At 43.1% G+C, this 20,033-nt stretch overlaps 2 protein-coding genes across 2 annotated transcripts; both read right to left on the reverse strand.

Annotated features, from left to right (window-relative positions):
• Nucleotides 1–3,234: 3,234 nt before the first annotated feature.
• Nucleotides 3,235–14,549, reverse strand: LOC129701370 (protocadherin-10-like). Its single transcript, XM_055642505.1, is given in 4 exon segments — nucleotides 3,235–5,801; nucleotides 5,803–5,869; nucleotides 10,207–10,297; nucleotides 11,468–14,549. Coding segments are annotated over 4 exon segments (4,863 nt in total). The 5' UTR covers nucleotides 13,854–14,549; the 3' UTR covers nucleotides 3,235–3,482.
• A 947-nt stretch (nucleotides 14,550–15,496) lies between these two features.
• Nucleotides 15,497–18,361, reverse strand: LOC129701351 (protocadherin-10-like). Its single transcript, XM_055642487.1, has one exon. It carries the CDS (start codon nucleotides 18,230–18,232, stop codon nucleotides 15,848–15,850), a length of 2,385 nt encoding a protein of 794 aa, XP_055498462.1. The 5' UTR covers nucleotides 18,233–18,361; the 3' UTR covers nucleotides 15,497–15,847.
• Nucleotides 18,362–20,033: the final 1,672 nt, after the last annotated feature.

The raw sequence follows: 20,033 nt of genomic DNA on the forward strand, positions 1-20,033 counted from the left end.
GCACCTTCTCCAATGCCACCCAACCAAAATTACAAGCAACACCCCATATGCTGCCTAACCAAAGTCTTATAGAGTTGTAAGATGGCTTCCAGACTTGTGCGTAATGCCCCTAGCACTGATGGCAAGGATACCATATGTTTTCTTTACCATCATGAGGTATAAACGTCGACTCCAAGACCCCTCTGCACATCAGTACTATTGAGGCTCTTGCTATTAACCTCACATTGAACCTCCCAAAGTGCTAAACGTCACACACTCTCCACATGCTTCAAGTAATGGGTAATCAGAAACGTAAAGTATAGTCTATTTGCGACCTAAGCAATATGTGTTTTAACAGCTTGACATTATGTCCTTAGTACTCAATGTCCGTTCCCTTCTCACCATCCATGTATCCAATTTTTGTTTTGGTTTAACAACAATTCATTTATATTTCTTCCAATATGTTGCACGATACTCAATGCTCGAAATATGTTCACTTCTACTTTGAAGAAACCAAATGTCGATTATTTGAAGTATCTTCAAAACGATATCTTCAAAAGTATCTTCCGTCAGTCCGCAAAATGAGCCTGTTTCCAGTCGCATTTCGCTTTAGTTCTCACCCCCACTGTAACTATATTCTCCCTGGTTTATCATCCTGTTATGTTGAAACCCCAATTACGCAGAGCGAAGGCAATTAGATTGTATCTGAACTGGCCAATTCGGTTCAAATGTGAACAACCTAACGCACTACATGCTTTTCTGTCCGTTCTCCTATCTACAGCAATTGAGTGTTCAGTTCGTTTGTGCGCTGCTGCCACCGTCACCACCACCATCATTATCATCATCAGCATCATCAATGATCACTCGAAGTTGAGTATGATATCCTCCTGATTGTTCATGCCTGTTGGGCTTGAAATGGCCGAAGAGACCGATCCCGGAGCAACTAACTTTAGTCCTACAGGTGAACGGCTGTGCATGACATATTTTAACATGGGGAGACTGATGCATTGAGATTCATCATAACGGTTCTCGACAGAGGCAAACCAGAGTCCAATGGCATGTACTCCACAACAGTTCGGAGCCTCTCCCTGCTGCAATCCTATTCCGACTTCTCAGCAGTGGTAGTGCTCCACCTGCTGGCCAGTCACCATTCATGCGCCTGTTCCATCGTTGAAGTTTTCCTCTTCGTTCGAGCTTTGTCAAGGGTGACCCTATTACCCTGCTCGGAGTGCTCACGCGGTTTCTCAGGATTTTTGTGTACACAAGCTTCTGCACGATAAGGTGGCAACTCTCGGAGAATTGCGGCTGTACTGCATGCCTCTGTTTTTGCTTTCATTTGTTCTTGGATTAACTATTCATCTCCTTCATTTTGCATGTCACCGAGACGAGTTGTCTCCATCAACAAGCCCTATCTTAGCCCAGCACACCAGTTTGTGTCATGAACTTGGCATCAATCACATTTGTCCTATGCCTATCTAACCCTTCCCCTCGCACGCCGTGGGCCTTTACACAGATTTATTTTTGTTTCATGTTTAGCATTGGAGATCTAACCTTCACTCTAATTAAGATCATAGTCGTTGTATGTTGAATTATGACACATCAACTTCTCATTTCCTTTTTGTATTCCAGCGTACTATTCACTTCTGCAAAGATCTATTCGTCTCTCCTTATGCGTTCGAACAAAGTACATGACTTCTTGCACATCTCAGCAGTAAATTCATTCAGCTTTGTCTGTCCATTATGCCTGCCTATAAAAGTATTCATGCAAACCTTTGCTTACCGTTTACGATGCTCTCTAGCCTTGTGAATGGTATGTTGAATTATACACATCAACTTTCATGTGGTTCTGTTCCAGCGTGCTCATTGCAAAGATCTAATGGTCTCTCCTTATGCGAACAAAGTACATGACTTCTTGCACACCTCAGCAGTAAATTCATTCTGCTTTGTCTGTCCATTATGCCTGCCTATAAAAGTATTCATGCAAACCTTTGCTTACCGTTTACGATGCTCTCTAGCCTTGTGTCCCCCAAACTTCAGAATTCTACCCTGCACCAACCCCCCCTAAGTTCCCCCCCCCACCCCCCCCCCCCCCCCCCCCCCCCCCCCCCCCCACCCCACCCCCCCCCCCCCCCCCCCCGCCCCCCCCCACCACCACCACCACCGCCGCCACCATGGCTATAGATGTATACACCGAAACACATACCCCCGACCATGTATCAGCCCAATACTGATTAATTTCTTCGCATGACACGTGTCACACACTTCACTTTCTTCCCCCTTTGTCGTCCAAGCAACCATATATTTCTCTCATCTCTGGCTCTTGTGAGAACATGTCAAGGAACAAAAGGCATGCAATGGAAATTTACATTCGAACATGCACACTATTAATGCTTCATGGAGAACTCGCTTAGATGTTAAAAGGACCTTTAATTGTTTTTCTTCACGTTAACATTAAAGACACACGCCACCCTCTATTATTCTCTCCATACCTGAAGCCAGGATATTTCCTGCATTTGTATAATCTAGCAAATATTATTCATTTTCGTCCATTGATTCATTCTCGTGTCTTTGCTAAGCAATTTCAACTGAACAACATAGAATTGTAGAAATATTTCCGTATAAATATCATTCCAGCCAACGACAGTTCATTTTAAGGCTAGATCATCAGTTCTAGTTTCCAAAACGTGTCTCATGATCGAACAACTAAATCCATCGATGCCTATCGAATTCCCTTTTGTGGGTAGAGATTTATCTTTCCTTCGTGGCCTTAGAGACCCCTTCACTCTCTCAGAATATTCGAATAACATTTGAATTCTTTTGAATAATGGACATCATCGTCCATGCATTTATGTTCCATAATGCTCATTGCAAAAGTACAGTTTCGCTCTATTGTCTCTACTTATACTTTCGAGCATGCACACTAAATTTCCATTCTGGTATGCACACTATTACCACTATTAACACTCTAATTAGCATTATTGGATGCTGATAGGGCCTTTAGTCCTTTTTTCCCCTTACGTTGGAAGTTAAAGACTTACATGTGGCCACTATATCTCCGAGATTTCAAGCAACTGACATGCGATTAGCAACACAATTGGGAGAGTACGTTAAAAAAAAAATGACCGGCAGCTCACTAACAAGTAAAACAAACACCTAAGTCGGACGCCGATGTTACTTATTACGGGAAACATCTATCCTTCATTTTGTCTTTTTGGGCATCAATATTTATATTGCAGCACGAACTGGGTTCTTTAAGATAAATGGACTTGTTTTACTGCCATGCTGGAATCTTGAGCGAAACCCAAAGTACCGTAGTAACCCAGCGGGTCAGGCAGCATCAGTGGAGAACATGGAGAGGCCGCGTTTCGGGTCGGATTCATTTTTACGTCTCTGGAATTTTGGGGCTTTGTTACCATCAGTTTTTAGAACTTAATTTTCACCGATTCCATTTCCTGGATTTAAAAACAGAAATCCAAGATTTGATGTCACCGGGCCTTTACAGATTAACACTGGAGCTGAGATATCGGCGTTGGGAATGGCTTCAAAAAAAGGAAATCACTCTTCGCTGATTCTGGAGTCAAGCAAACAGAATAGTGTTGAGTGTCTGGCATGCAGACCATCGCGCTTGCCCTGGTATCATCGAAGTATTCCTTCACTTGGGCTCTTGGACGTAAGTTGTCGTTCGAATCTTCCAGGCTGCAGCAACAACTGGGAGGATTGTAATCATGGGTGACATTTCTCTCTTGGTTACACTTGATGCAAATCAACAGAATGATGGTCACAAGAAACAGGACGGAAGTGCAACCGAAAATGACGATTAAATATAGATTAAGATCAGAATTTTTTTCGGGATGCGTTACAAAATTACTGCTTCCAGTGGTTCTTTCAGAAATGTTCTCCATAATGTTAAGGAACATTGTAACCGTGCTGGAAAGGCTGGGTTGCCCATTGTCCTTAACTAAGATGACGAGAGTTTGTCTGGCTTTATCGGACTCCAAAATATTCCGAGTTGTTCTAATTTCACCCGAGTTTCGCCCAACATTGAATAAACTGGGATCAGTAAATTTCTGCATTTGGAAGGAGAGCCGCGCATTCTGACCAGAATCTGCATCAGTTGCCATTATCTTGGTGACCAAGTACCCTTGGCCCGCTGACTGAGGCACGATCTCCACTGTTGTTGATCCACTCTGTTCTGAAGTTGAAACAATTACCGGCAGGTTGTCATTTTGATCCAGGATGATCACATTCATTGTGGCGCTGCTGCTTAGCGGGGGTACCCCGGCGTCACGGGCTTGTACGCGGATCTGGAAGTGTTTTATATTCTCGTAGTCAAAAGAGCGCAGCGCGTAAATAGTACCATTTATGGGATTAACGTTGAAATAGCTTGACACCGGCCAGTCTTCGACAAGGCTCTCTATAATAGCATAAGAAACATACGAGTTCTGGTCCAAATCAGGATCTGAAGCAGTTACTGCGAAAATAGAAGCACCAGGAGCGTTGTTCTCCATCACGTACATGGTGTAGGAGGGTTGGGCAAACCTGGGGGCGTTATCATTTATATCGGAAACCCACACCTGGATAGTTTTATTTCCTGATCTCGGCGGAGACCCCGAATCCCAGGCTAACAGAGGAATATTGTATACTGCACAAGTTTCACGGTCTAACGAGTCATTGGTAATTAGTTTATAATGATTACCGGGAGATGTCTGCAACTTAAAGGGAATTTTCACTGGAATCTGAAAGTTCACGTCTCCATTCCGTCCAGAATCGCGATCGATGACATTGATCAGTGCGATCAGTGTCCCGCTCACGGCATTCTCTGGAACCTTGGGTGTCACTAAATTCACTTCTATTTCCGGCGCGTTATCATTTACATCAGTTACTTTGATCTGGACTTTGCAGTGCCCTGCAATAGCTGGCGCACCTTTGTCCACAGCTTCAACGCCCAGAGTGTAGCTGCTTGCTCCTTCGAAGTCGAGCGTTCCTTTAACTCTCATCTCTCCTGTCCACTGATCCAAATTGAACAATTCTTGCACTTTCAGTGAAGCGAGGCTGCTGGAAGAATATGTTACCTCTGCGTTCAGGCCTTCATCTGCATCCGAGGCGTGCACAGTGACCACAGCGGTGTCACTGGGTGAGTTTTCCATCAGGCTGGCTTTGTACAGCTTCCGATCGAAAACCGGCGCGTTATCGTTGCTGTCCAACACAGTAATGACAACCCGAGCTGTCCCGGACCTCCGAGGGCTTCCTCCGTCAACGGCGGTCAGCACCAACTGAAAAGATGACTGTCTCTCACGATCCAAGGGTTTCTCCAATAATAACTCCGCAATTGTAATGCCCTCTTCCGTGGTCTCCGTTTTCAGGGTAAAGTGTTCATTACGGCTGATCAAGTAAGTGGTGACTGCATTTACCCCCACGTCCGGATCGAGGGTGCTCTCTAGCGGAAAGCGAGAGCCTGCTGCAATGGATTCAGCCATCTGCAAGCGAACGGCGCCTTCCGGGAAACTGGGCGAATTATCGTTTATATCGACAATCTCCACTTCACCGTGGAATATTTCTGGCGAATGCTCAATCACAATTTGAAACGAAAGAATACAGGTAGGGATTGGTCCACAAAGCTTCTCTCTATCCATCCTCTCGTTGACAAACAAACCCCCATTCTCTAAATTTAACTCCGCGTATGGCTTAATATCGCCGGAGACAAGCCGGCCTCTGCGAGTCAGCAATTCTCCAACGTTCAAACCCAAATCTTCAGCGATGTTACCGATCTCTGCTCCTCGTTCCAGCTCTTCGGGAACCGTGTAGCGAATCTGTCCGAAAACCCATGTCTAATGCACTGACAATTACAGCGAAAGACAGCAGGGCGTTCTTGCCGTGCACATTCGCCATTGTTGCGGGTCCGGTTTAATTCCAAGAAGGACGAATTTATTTCGTCACACGTTTGCGCAACACAACAGCCAATATGTCTATCAATACCTCGTCCAGCAGAAATGACAGTCGTGTCCTCTGTCCTTCAAAAAAAGGTCGCGCAAAATAAATAAGACACCGAGTCTCCTCCGTGTGATTCTGCTTTCGTTCAATGGCGCGGGTGGAGCAATAGATCTCTCGTTACAGTCCGAATCTTGATTGGTGGATAGCGACACAGGGAGTTCTTCTCAATAATTAAACCAGGAATTCTTAAAGCTGGACGGTTCCACTGACAGCGGCGGGCTCCTTTTTAAGAGTGCGCAAAAAATAAGTTCCCTTCAAATGACGAAGGAAGATGCTCAGATGTCTGCAGGTCTATAATCGTCGCCACAGCCTTGAATTGTTAAATTTGTTGAAAAGGTTCCCTAGCCACGTCAATTGCATATGGATTTTCGTCAATAATTTCCCTTCAAATTAAACAGAAAGCTACACATTAAAAAAACCCCATATTCTTATATTTAAAAAACGTGCCATCTCGACAATAGCCATGGACTTTTCTGAGAACCTTCTCACCCTCAACTACTCTGAGTTTGAGTTTAGTTTATTGTCATTTGTACCGAGGAACAGTGAAGAGCTTTTGTTGTGTGCTAACCTGTCAGCAGAACGACAATACAAGGTTACGATCGAGCCATTCGCTGTATACAGATACATAATAAAAGAAGGAACGTGAATAACGCTCAGTGCAAGATAAAGCCAGTGAAGTCCGATCAAAGGTAGACCGAAGGTCTCAATGAGGTAGATAGTAGTTCGCGGCTGCTCTCTGATTGTAGTAGGGTGGTTAAGATGTATTCCCCAAGTCGAGTATGCGCAGTGTGGCATTCTGTATCCCAGTTCTAAAATAAGTGCCTGAGAACAATTTAATCCACAGTGGCACACAGTCAACGCTATAAAATCAGAGCCGGCACTGATACGGTCTGGCCTTATTTCGCCTCCACCCCGACCACTACTTTCAGTCTGAAGAAGGATTCCGTCTCGAAACGTTACCTACTACTTTTCCCCAGAGATGCTGCCTATCCCACTGCGTTACTCCAGCATTTTGTGTCTATGTTCGGTATAAACCAGCATCAGTTGTTCCTTGTGTATATGTTAATACATAAAACTATATTGATACTGTTGGCTCCAACCTATATGTGTGTGGGGGGAGGGGTCAACAACAGTGAAACCTCCTTGAGAGTATAGTCATAGTCATACCAACACCGACCAACATGTCCGTCCCATCTCCACTGGTCCCACCTGCCTGCGTTTGGCCCATATCCATCTGAATCTGTCCTATCCATGTACCTCTCTAAATGTTTCTTAAACGATGCAATAATACCTGCTGAGGTACCTGATGGGTCAATAAGTTCACGTCGTCTTTGTTATAGTCATGTTTTCTGACAGGTTGCTCATAATATTTTACAATGATAATAATCGGATGTATGGTCAGAAACCGCCTTGGGGGCTCTCCCGACGCCGGAGCACCATCACCCGGCGAGAACATCGGGCGCCGTGGCGGCGACTGTGGAGGCCTCAATAGGCCCGACTTTGGGTGGACAAGAGGATGGGGACTGGACTTTTGGTGTTGAATTTCTTCTTGAATGTTATGTTGTATTTTTATTAGTGTGCTGCAAGGACATCTGAATTTCCCCTGAATAAGGGGATTAATAAAGTCTAATCTAATCTAATCTAATCTAATCTAATCTAATCTAATCTAAACTATTTATTGAACATATACACACATGAACCGTGCTCAAGGCACTATGCTAGCCAATTAAATTAAGTATGCAAGAGGCGTTATGGGTCTGGGATGCGAACCAAAGGTTGGTTGTCAAACTTAAAACCATACTATGATCTAAATATTGTTCACAATGAAGGGAGTTTTTGGAATAAAAACATGGAAAACCTGAAAACAGAAACCTGAAAAACAGCATTGTGAATATATTCTTTTGGATGGTCAATATATTACCTTCAGTGTCGTATCGGCACATAGGAAAGGAAGTGAATGGATAGACAAAACAAGTCCCAATGAAAATGACCAACAAATAGTGGAAAATAAAAGGATGTGTATTACAAAATGCTTGACTTTTTTTTTTTTTTAAGAGCAGATTAATAATCGTGAAAGATTTCAATCAGATCCAGATTAATTTGGCATCATCTTCAGCACAGGCATTGTGAGCCGAGGGAAGAGGGAGGGGGGGGGGGGGGGGGTGGGGGGTCCAGTTGTATGTTCTATGTTCTATACACTGGCTCCAGCATAGATGTACAATAGAAATTCAGAACAACTCCTGCATAGTATGTATCAGATCCACATGGAAACAGAAGACGTTGGGAGGATAGAAATAAACTTTCGGGCGGTACCCGCGGAAAGAGAAAGCGAGTTAATGTTTCCAGTAAATAACCTGTCATCAGAAAGTCAAATTTAATTCCCACTTCACTGTTTCTGCCTGAATACTTCCAGCATTGTATGCACTTCTTGAAATATCCAATATCTGAAGCACCTTTATTTTTTTTATCTGACCCACAATCTGAAAGCACTCAACAATAATGTTTGAGAACTTGCTTTGTTTGCTTATCTACCAATAACACATGTAGCCAGAGTAGATAAGCCAACAAAGTGCGGGAAACATAAAGTTTGCCGAACCTGGACACTGGAGCAAGAAAACTGCTGATTGAACTCAATGGAACAGGCAGCACCTCTGGAGAAAAGAGTTTCATTTATTTTTTGAGATTCAGCGCGGAAACAGGCTATTTGGCCAACGGAGTCTGAGCAGACCAACGATCCCCTATACTAGCACTATCCTGCACACTAGGGGCAATTTACAACTTATAATTTTTAATTGTAACAATAAAAATTGTACAATTTAAAAAAAATAATGTAGTACTATTAAAATTAATTATAAGTGCACAATTGTTTTTTTTATTTACAATTTTAACGAAGCCAATTAACCTGCAAACCTACACGTCTTTTGAGGAGTATTGGAGGAAGCCGGAGCACCCGGAGAAAGCGCACGCGGTCAAAGGGAGAACGTGCATACTCGGTATAGACAGGACCCGCAGTCAGGATCGAATCCGGGTCTCTGGTGCTGTAAGGCAGCAACCCCACCACTGCGCCACCGTGCCGCCCAAGTAAGGACAACGCATATTTCAGGTGCAAACCTTTAATCTGGCAAGGAATATATGTAAGCAATGTAACAGACCACGTACAGGAATATATATTTGCCCTTTCTTGTAATTGGCACGATTCATAGTCACATTTGTCTACTTATTGAAAAGTCTTCAATGTTGCACTTAATGATCAAAGAGAGGGGACTGTAGCGGCTGTCCCACTGTTCATACTCCGACAACAACCCAATAAACCACACATATAGATAGGCACGCTTACATCTATGCACATTTTACGTATGGCCCTTGGTCAAACAAGGGTTTGTGTAAACACTGAGACTGAGAAACTACAGCTGAGGAAACAGTAAGTTAATAAAACCAATGTTGTATATTACAGAACGTTTCCTTAATTTGGCAAAGAGAAATTAGCTGATAAAGGGCAGCACAAAATATTGTAACGGGTGAAGTTTTCAGGTTGTCTGTTAATGAGATGTAAAGAACTTACAAAGATAGAGTTCGAGTTTTAAAGTATTCTTTTATAAATACATTTTAGAAGAATCAAGCACCAAGTATTAATATGGAAATGGGAGAGGAATTGAACTGTGCGCGTGGGGCGGAGAAGGATATGTTTCATAGCCCTAAAACATAATAAAGGCGAACACAATACAGAAAGATTTAATAACCATTTCAGGAAAATATTGATCAGAATGATTTACGAAACTGACAGTAAAACAGAAGAATGCATAGAGCGCTTACGTGAGATTTAAGATTGTGACAAGTTACTTAAAATTACACAGAATTAAACGTGCTCCAAGTGAGCGCATTCACGCATTGTGGGGGGAAAAGGATAGTAGAAATAGCACATAGAATACACGCACGTGATAATTGCCTTTAGGGGGTTGATTGCCAATTATTTCGAATTTTCTGTTTAAAAGTCTAAACAGAACTGGTGAACGTTTTACTAGAATCCTTTCTGATAATGGTAAGAATTGAACTGATGGGTACAATGCTGAGGACTATATTGCGCACACGGTATCTCCCCCTTGCTCTACCTACTTTACTTATGTTCGACTTGATTGTATTTATGAATGGTATTATCTGATATGAATGGACAGCATGCACAACAATGCTTCTCATTATACTTCGGTACCCGTGAAAATAATAAACATAAATCTATACCTAAAAGTAACATAATATTTGCTGAAGATTCTCCAAAATAGGAAGATATCAGGAAAAGTGATCACTGTGAACTTGAAAGGCTCCACGTGAGCTGTAAGATGATAACATCAGATAACATTAGAGCATTAGACCAACCTTAATTATGTCATTGGAGAGTAACAAGGTTTATGAGGGAAGGTAGAGGGTGCTACATTTCTGCTGGGCTTTCTTAAAGTTCCCATGTGGAATTATGGCAAACATTAGAGAATGCGATTTAAATTGATCTGTAGCAAAACGAATCTAGCTATAATGCTCAAAATATACAATAGATAACCAAGTCAGCAAACGTTTGAAAAGCGTCTGAATCAGGATCCCGACCCCAAATATCACCCATCCTTTATCTCCAGAGATGCTGCCTGATCCATTGATCCGGGGGTGGTGGAGTCAATACTAGAGATCATACATAAAGAGTCAAGAATAGGTCCTCAATTAATTAATGAGAAACCATTGCACCGAACTGCTGTGCTAACGATCACAACTGGTAACGGAGATTAATTATATTAATATATTTAATGGGAAATTTGACAAGCACAAGAGGGAAATATAAAATATGCTGATAGAGCGAGGTAAAATCTATGACCATTGTGTGATGCATGAAAGACATTACCCGATTGGAACAAATCTCCGGGTCTGAAACGATACACGATCTAAAACATTAATTACAGCCAACATAATACAAGAGATACAAATAGTTGGCAAAATAACATCTCATTTATCGAATGTTGTAGGCTACAATGTATGCATTACGCTATTTTCTCTATTATGTTTTAAACTGCTGTTTAATAAAATGGAAATGACTAAATAACTCCAATACATGGCACGTCCCCTTATCAAATTTAAAAGTGACTTTCTTCAGAACCATGGAATAATTTTTCCTCGTTATTTTTTATAGCTTCAGGTGTAAACCCTGGCCACCTCATATATTGACTATTCTGTTTTAGCAATCTAACATATCAACTAGATTGTCTGCAAACAGTCTGCATTGGTGAGTGCTAGGGCAAGGTTATCATAAATTACAGACGGGTAGAACATTACACTCATATACTGGCTGTTTCATTTTGATTACAACGTTAGTGTCAAAATTACATATATGTTGGGCGGGATTAAACGATTTGAGATAGTTGTCGGGAAAAATATATTCGAACGAAACTTGCTAACTCGTAGCATGATATAAACAGGAAGAAAGTCCATCCTTGGAGTCACCATAATCTTCTTCGTTAACAAGTGCCTTTAGTCACGGCTCCACTGTAGGGTTTCAAGAAAAGAAATTCGCTCTGGGATGATTCCGGTGACAAACAAACCGAGTAATGGTAACTCTCACGGAAGGGTAGAGTTTGATCCGCTGTACTACAGTTCAAATGATCTCGCTGCGTAGAACCCCGAGGTAAGGCTTCCTTCGAATTCCTTAGCTTGCAACAACAAACTGTGCACCCGTCAGTTTGAACGATGCCCATATCGTGTTTACACTTCAATACAACCAAGAAGACGATGGTCAAAAGGAACAAAACCGAAGTTGATCCGAAGGTGACAATTAAATAAAGATTTATATCGGAGGTATGTCCAGAATCACTTTGCAACTCCATGTCTTCTGATATTTTCTCACTAACGTTGCCCAAAATCGACATGCGGATTGTAGCTGTACTTGACAGGCTCGGTTGTCCATTATCACTCACCAAAATGACCAGGGTTTGAGAGGTATCATCATGATCTAAAATGCTTCTCGTTGTTCTGATTTCGCCTGAATTCCGCCCCACGCTGAATAGAGGGGGTTCGGCTGCTTGAAGTATCCGGAAAGAGAGTCGTGCGTTCTGACCAGAATCTGCGTCGGTTGCCATTATCTTGGTGACCAAGTACCCCTGGCCCGCTGACTGGGGCACGATCTGCACGGCTGGTGATCCATTCTGTTCTGAAGGTGAAACAATTACCGGAGTGTTGTCGTTTTGATCCAGGATGATTACATTCACCGAGGCGCTGCTACTTAATGGAGGCGCCCCGGCGTCACGGGCCTGAACTTGAATCTGGAAGGTTTTGAGCTTCTCGTAGTCAAAGGAGCGCAGTGCGTAAATGGTGCCATTCATCGAGTCGATACGGAGGTAAGTGGGCTCCAGAGAATCCTGAATATTCCCTCTGAAGGAATAGGAAATGTAGGAGTTCTGGTCCAAATCTGGATCAAACGCAGTCGGTGTGAAAATAGAAGCACCCGGAGCGTTGTTCTCCATCACATATAATGTGTAAGAGGATTGGGAAAATTGTGGCGCGTTGTCATTCACATCAGAAACCGATATCTGGATAGTTTTATTTGTTGACAAGGGGGGAGACCCAGAGTCCCAGGCTATGATATGTACGTTATATAGTGAGGTGATTTCCCGATCTAAAGCACGACTGGTGGTGACTTTATAATGGTTGGTCTGAGAGGATTGAATTTTAAAGGGAACGCCCATTGTAATGTGACAGTGAACTTGTCCGTTTTCTCCAGAATCTCGATCAGTAATGTCCATCAAAGCCACCACCGTCCCGGGCGCAGCATCCTCTGAGACCTGCCCAGACAGGGAGGTGACCTTTATCTCCGGGGCATTGTCATTTACATCAATTAATTCAATCAGCAATTTGGAATGTCCTGTAATTGCCGGCGAGCCATTATCTACCACTTGGACGTCAAGTTCATAGCTATTGGTCTCTTCAAAATCCAGCTGTCCTTGAACTTTGATCTCTCCAGTTTCTGGACCTAAACTGAATAACTCACGCACCCTCCGTGGGACAATATTAAGGAAGGAATATTTTAACTCGGCGTTAGTACCTTGGTCCAGATCGACAGCTTTGATTTTGCTCACCAAGGTTCCCACGGGTACATTTTCTTCCAATCTTGCCGTGTATATTTCCTTCTCAAACACCGGTGCATTATCATTGATGTCTAATACACTGATGTTGATTTGAGTTGTCCCGGATCGCGGAGGGTTCCCGCCATCGACGGCCGTCAATAGAAGCTGGAAAGATGCTTGATGTTCGCGGTCCAAAGATTTCTCCAACAATAACTCTGCTGTGACTGTATCCTTTCTGGCATGCACCTTCAAACCAAAGTGCTCATTGGGACTGATAATATACTCATTGACCGTATTTGTCCCCACGTCTGGATCTAGTGCGCTCTCTAGTGGGAAACGAGAGCCCGGTGCAATAGATTCGGCCATTTGCAAGAGAATAGCGTTCTCTGGGAAAGAAGGCGAATTATCATTTATATCGACAATCTCCACCTCACCCCGGTACATTTCGAGAGGGTTTTCTAATATTAACTGGAAGGCAAGCGTACAGGAAGGGCTTTGTTCACAAAGTTCCTCTCTGTCTATTCGGTCCCTGACAAATAGAACGCCGGTCTGTATATTTATCTCCAAATACCGTCTTCCGTCAGCAGATGCCAGATGGCATTTTCGAGCTGATAATTCTTCAACGCTGAGTCCTAAATTTTCGGCAATATTCCCAACAGAAGAACCATAGTCCAGTTCCTCCGGAACAGAATACCGAATTAGACCCAACCCCTGGTTCGATAGGCAAACAATGAAAATAAAAATCAGCATCAGACGCATCAAGGCGTTGCTGCTCTGCGAATTCGCCATTGTTGCTGCGGCAGATTATTCTTTATTATTCGGCCAAAATGTTTCGTGGGTATCTCGTAATAAAACCTTCTGAGCGATGCGTCTTCGTGCAAAATTTACAAAGGCCGTTTCAGTCGGAGCTGTCCTCTGCAAGCTCAATGGGAAGTCTTTCGGTCTCCAATGGGGAGGGGCAATGGATCTCCCGCGGAGGCTGCGCACCTATTGGTTGCCGGCAACACAACGAGCCCCTGTCAATCAGTACCGAATACAATTCTTAAAGGCAGACTGTTCCCGAGAAAATGCGGCGTACAACTAAAATACAGAAATATTGTTAAAAATCATCTGCATTTATACTTTCCATCGAACCTTGGTAAACATTTCAATATGTTTGCATTTTTCCAGATGGGTCATTTTATGTTATTGATCAATAGTTTTCCAAACAAGCTGTCGCAAAATATACCATTACTTTGGTAGCTTGATTAGTTACGCAACTACTCTTTGCTGGAAGGATCTATGATCGGTTGATCTGTAAAGGCAACATTTTGGCTTCAGTCTATGCAGGATTTCAGCATGTAAAGCTTTACGGCTTGGTATATTCTTTTAAGAATACAACGTGGAAAATCTGATTAGACTTAGATGACTGCATGTTCAACCGTGGTCTCAATTACAAGTATTCGCCTTATGCCGTGACTTGTTATACAGTTACCATATAACTATATCATGTACGCCAACATTCTTGTCATAGGACGGGGGGGGGGGGGGGGGGGGGGGGGGGGGGGGTGGGGGGTTCCAAATGCTATTTATGGTAATTAATATTTCTGGAGAGACAGCGAATATCAAGTGTCAAATAAACGATGATTGAGCTTCTGAAAATATCTACACCAGTCAAGAATATAGTTCATTGTAATATTTCTGTTTAAAAAAAGGGAGAATAAATCCGGTATCACTCATCGTGGCTGAATAATGTTAAAGATTTACAAATGGAATTCAAGGAGTACACTTAAATTATTTGACAAATTTTATGCCCGAATTCTGAAAGTCACATAACATGCTGGAAAACGCAACAGACCAAGCAGGACATGTGAAAAGAAAAGGACTTAGAATTTCATTGAGATAGACACAAAAAGCTGGAGCAACTCACCGGGTGAGACTGCATCTCTGGAAAAAATGAGAAAATAATTTTCTCCAGAGATGCTGCCTGACCTGCTGTCTGACCCGCTGACTTGCTCCATCTTTCTGTTTCTATTTTCAGTTTGAATCAGCATCTACAATTCTTTCCTACACATTCGTTTCATTATCTAGACGTGATGCTTTTTTGCTTTATTTGCATAAATGCTGCTTTTCTAGTTTGTCTTTTGTGTTTAAGGATAGTAGAAGAGAATACAGGGAAATCAAGAAACAACAAGGCAGCACGGTGGTCCAGCCGTGGAGTTGCTGCCTTATAGCGCCAGAGACCTGGATTGGACGATGCTGTCTGTACGAAGTTTATACGTTCTTCCTAGTGTAGATGGTGGCTGGTGTGGGCAAGTTGGGCCGAAGGGCCTGTGTCCACGCTGTGTGAATCATTCCCGTACACTGCCACATTCTAGCCAATTAACCTATACATTTGTACGTCTTTGGCATGTGGTAGGAAACCGGAGCATCCGAAGAAAGCCCACGCGGTTCTAGGGAGAATGTACGATTCTATACAGACAGTACCCGTAGTCAGGATCGAACCAGCGTCTCTGGCGCTGTAAGGCAGCAACTCTGCCGCCGCACCTGTGTGCAGCCCGGGTGTTTCTCAGTTTATTTGTATTCGCTTCCCCTATCCACGAAAACAAAATAAAAACTGGAAATGTTCAGCAGATTAGGCAACATTTGTGGAAATAACGCATTAAAGCATCACGTAGGTGACCTGAAACTCAAACTATTTGTGTTTGCACAGGTGCTGATATGATGAATGAGGTTTGACAGGCAATAGTTTTAAAAAACATGGCATCTTGTAAAAGCCTTTCAGTTTCGCAAACCTTTGTTCTTTAGCATCGCCATTGAGAGGCAGATGGATTGTAAGGTTTCAGGAAAAGGAATTCACTCTGGGGTGATTCCCGTGACTGGCAAGCCGAGTAATGATAACTCTCAGGGAAGGGCAGAGTTTGACCTGCTGCACTACAGTTCAACTGATCTCGCTGCGCAGAACATCGAGGAAATGCTTCCTTCGAATTCCTTGGCTTGCAACAACAAACTGTGCGCCCGTCAGCTTCCACATCGTGTTTACACTTCAATACAACCAATAGGACTATGGTCAGCAGGAACAAAACCGAAGTTGATCCGAAGGTGACAATTAAATAAAGATTTATATCGGACGAATGACCAGAGTCATTGTGCAAATCCATATCTTCAGATATTTTCTCACTAACGTTGCCCAAAATCGACATGCGGATTGTAGCTGTACTTGACAGGCTCGGTTGTCCATTATCACTCACCAAAATGACCAGGGTTTGCGAGGTATCATCATGGCCCAAAATGCTTCTCGTTGTTCTGATTTCGCCTGAACTCCTCCCCACGCTGAATAGAGTGGGATCGGCTGCTTGAAGTATCCGGAAAGAGAGTCGTGCGTTCTGACCAGAATCTGCGTCGGTTGCCATTATCTTGGTAACCAAGTACCCCTGGCCCGCTGACTGGGGCACGATCTGCACGGCTGGTGATCCATTCTGTTCTGAAGGCGAAACAATTACCGGAGTGTTGTCGTTTTGATCCAGGATGATCACATTCACCGAGGCGCTGCTACTTAGTGGAGGCGCTCCGGCATCACGGGCCTGAACTTGAATCTGGAAGGTTTTGAGCTTCTCGTAGTCAAAGGAGCGCAGTGCGTAAATGGTGCCATTCATCGAGTCGATACGGAGGTAAGTGGGCTCCAGAGAATCCTGAATATTCCCTCTGAAGGAATAGGAAATGTAGGAGTTCTGGTCCAAATCTGGATCAAACGCAGTCGGTGTGAAAATAGAAGCACCCGGAGCGTTGTTCTCCATCACATATAATGTGTAAGAGGATTGGGAAAATTGTGGCGCGTTGTCATTCACATCAGAAACCGATATCTGGATAGTTTTATTTGTTGACAAGGGGGGAGACCCAGAGTCCCAGGCTATGATATGTACGTTATATAGTGAGGTGATTTCCCGATCTAACGCACGACTGGTCGTCATTTTATAATGGTTGTCCAGAGAGGATTGAATTTTAAAGGGAACGCCCAATGTAATATGACAGTGAACCTCTCCGTTTTCTCCAGAATCTCGATCAGTAATATCCATCAAAGCCACCACCGTCCCGGGCGCAGCATCCTCGGAGACTTGCCCAGACAGGGAGGTGACCTTTATCTCCGGGGCATTGTCATTTACATCAATCAATCTGATCAAAATCTTGGAATGTCCAGTAATCGCAGGCGTACCATTATCCTCAGCTTGGACATCAAGTTCATAGCTGTTCGTCTCCTCAAAATCGAGCTGTTCTTGAACTTTGATCTCTCCACTTTCAGGATCCAAGCTGAACGGCTCACGTACTCGCTCTGGAACAAGATTAACGAAGGAGTATTTTAATTCAGCATTCGTACCTTGATCCAGATCGATAGCTTTAATCTTGACCACTAAAGTACCCACAGGTGCGTTTTCTTCTAGGTTTGCCGTATACACTTCGTTCTCGAATACGGGCGCATTATCATTGTTGTCCAGTACGCTGATGTTGATCTGTATGGTCCCGGATCTCGAAGGCGTGCCTCCATCAATGGCCATCAGGGCAAGCTGAAAGGATGCCTCCTGTTCGCGGTCCAATGATTTCTCCAACACCAGCTCCGCAATTTTTGTGCCATCCTCTCTGACGTTCACGTTCAACCCGAATTGGTCATTGCGACTGATAGTATACTCAGTGACCGCATTTGTCCCCACGTCTGGATCGAGCGCTCTCTCCAGTGGGAAGCGAGAGCCCGGTGCAATAGATTCGGCCATTTGCAAGAGAATGGCGTTCTCTGGGAAAGAGGGCGAATTATCATTTATATCGACAATCTCCACCTCACCCCGGTACATTTCGAGGGGGGTTTCTAATATTATCTGGAAAGCAATTGTACAATAAGGACTCTGTGCACAAAGCTGCTCTCTGTCTATCCGACTACTGACAAACAAGACGCCAGTGTTCACATTTACCTCCAAATACTGCCTTTCTTCGGCGGAGACCAGGCGACATTTTCGAGCTGATAATTGTCGAACGGTTATTCGCAAATTTTCAGCGATATTCCCAACAGAGTAGCCATATTCCATTTCTTCAGGGATTGAATAACGTATCAGTCCAAGCCCCAGGTGCAATGCATGTAGAATGAAAATTAAAACCATTGCCCTAAATTCCAAGGCGTTGTTTTGCTGCGAATTCGCCATTGTCTCTGCTGCACTTTGTTTCAAATCTGGCAAATCCTTGCAAGCGCTGTCCCAGCAACGGGATAAACTGACCGATTGTACGTGCTTGCTAACAAACCTCAACCTGCGTTTATATTTTTTCGACCTGTATATAGCATTCCGAATTGGAGTCCTTTTCGGTTTATTCACCAAAGGGGAGGGGCAATGGATCTCCCGCTGAACGCGGCTGGCTATTGGTTGCCTGCGACACAACGAGCCCCTGTCAATAACGGCAGACTGCGTTTCTTAAAGCTGGTATTATCCCGAATTGCGCTTTTCAACCAAAATTTGCCATCGTTGATATAGTCGGCTGCACTGAATCATTTGAAACATTTTATACCGAATTCGGTTTCATCCTTCTTTCGATATTATTTATCAGTTGCAAATTGTAACGGGTATTTTGCCCCCCTAATTACCAACAGCTGCTATTTCCACCAACCAGTTGGATGTTCAAAGGTAACATGTAACCTGTATTCATTAATGATTTTGTATTTGAAGCTTTTCAGAATAATCCATTCTAACACCAAAAGGCAATGACAGCTCTGATGAGCCTTTGGAGACATTACAATTAATTCATGTCCAAATAGTCCAAAGTGTCCAACAAGACATGAAAGTATTTGGACCATTCCATTTAGCCTTGGTTAATATGCACATAAATCCCTTCTGGGTACTATATTGCAAATAATTGCAAAGATATATTTTTAAAGAAAATCAGCATAAAGAGAATAGTATAAAATGCCGAGCAAGATCACAACACAGTTGACGCTAAATTAAAGGTGGACTCAACATTCTGGAGTAACAGCGGGACAGGCAGCATCTCTGGAGAAAATGAATCTTCTCCAGAGATGCTGTCTGTCCCGTTAAGTTACTCCAGCATTTTGTGTCTATCTTCGATTTAAACCAGCATCTGCAGTTCTCTCCTGCAGTTACATTAATATGCACTAATAGTTGCGATTAATAAGTTATAAAACTGATAGATCGTGTAGGAACTGGGGTAGATGAAGAATATCATAGCAAGTTTAATATTCCTAAGAGTCCACAGAGTCAGGAGTCAAGAATATTTATTATAATGTGTCCCTAAACGGAGTAATGCAATTCATACTTGAAGCAGCACGACAGTTATGCAAACATAGTATTTAGTTGATACCAAAATAACCTACAAAAAGAAGTACAATGTTTCAAATATATACATATATGTATGGTGCAAAACAAAAACAAACCTCGAATTCATTTGTGAAATTATGGTAGTTCGTAGTTCGGAGTTAAATTAGAGTTCGTAGTGTTCAATAGCCTGATGATTGTTGTGAAAAGGCTATTCCTGAAGCTGGGCATTGCAATTTTCAGGCTCCTATACCCTCTTCCAGTTGGCAGGAGTGAAACGAGAGCGGAACTTTATGGAATTCCTTAACTAATTATTCCAACAGTTTTTAAACGGGGAGATATAATATCCATAATTGTATTTATGTAGGTTAGCCAGATGAAAATATGGGCCTAATCCCTACCAGTTCCCTCCCACTGATTCCTATACCTGTGTGGAACTCGTCAACTTTAATAACATTGTCACCAATTGTCACCCTACCCTCAAATTCACCTGGACTATCTCTGACATGTCCCTGTCTTTTCTGAACAGCCCCATTCCATAACACATTCTATCTCTCGATATTTGATATAAATCCATGAATTCCCATAGCAACGACTACACCCACCCCACCCCACCCTCCAGCTTGCTCCCTGAAATGACAGCACCGCATTTTTTCTCAGTTACTCAGTTTCCCCAGCTGCA

This window comes from Leucoraja erinacea, chromosome 11, assembly GCF_028641065.1.
Source record: "Leucoraja erinacea ecotype New England chromosome 11, Leri_hhj_1, whole genome shotgun sequence".
Taxonomy (NCBI): Eukaryota; Metazoa; Chordata; class Chondrichthyes; order Rajiformes; family Rajidae; genus Leucoraja; species Leucoraja erinaceus.

Coding starts and splice junctions, on each gene's coding strand:
- LOC129701351 (XM_055642487.1), bottom strand. CDS start 18,232: ATGGCGAATTCGCAGCAAAACAACGCCTTGGAATTTAGGGCAATGGTT.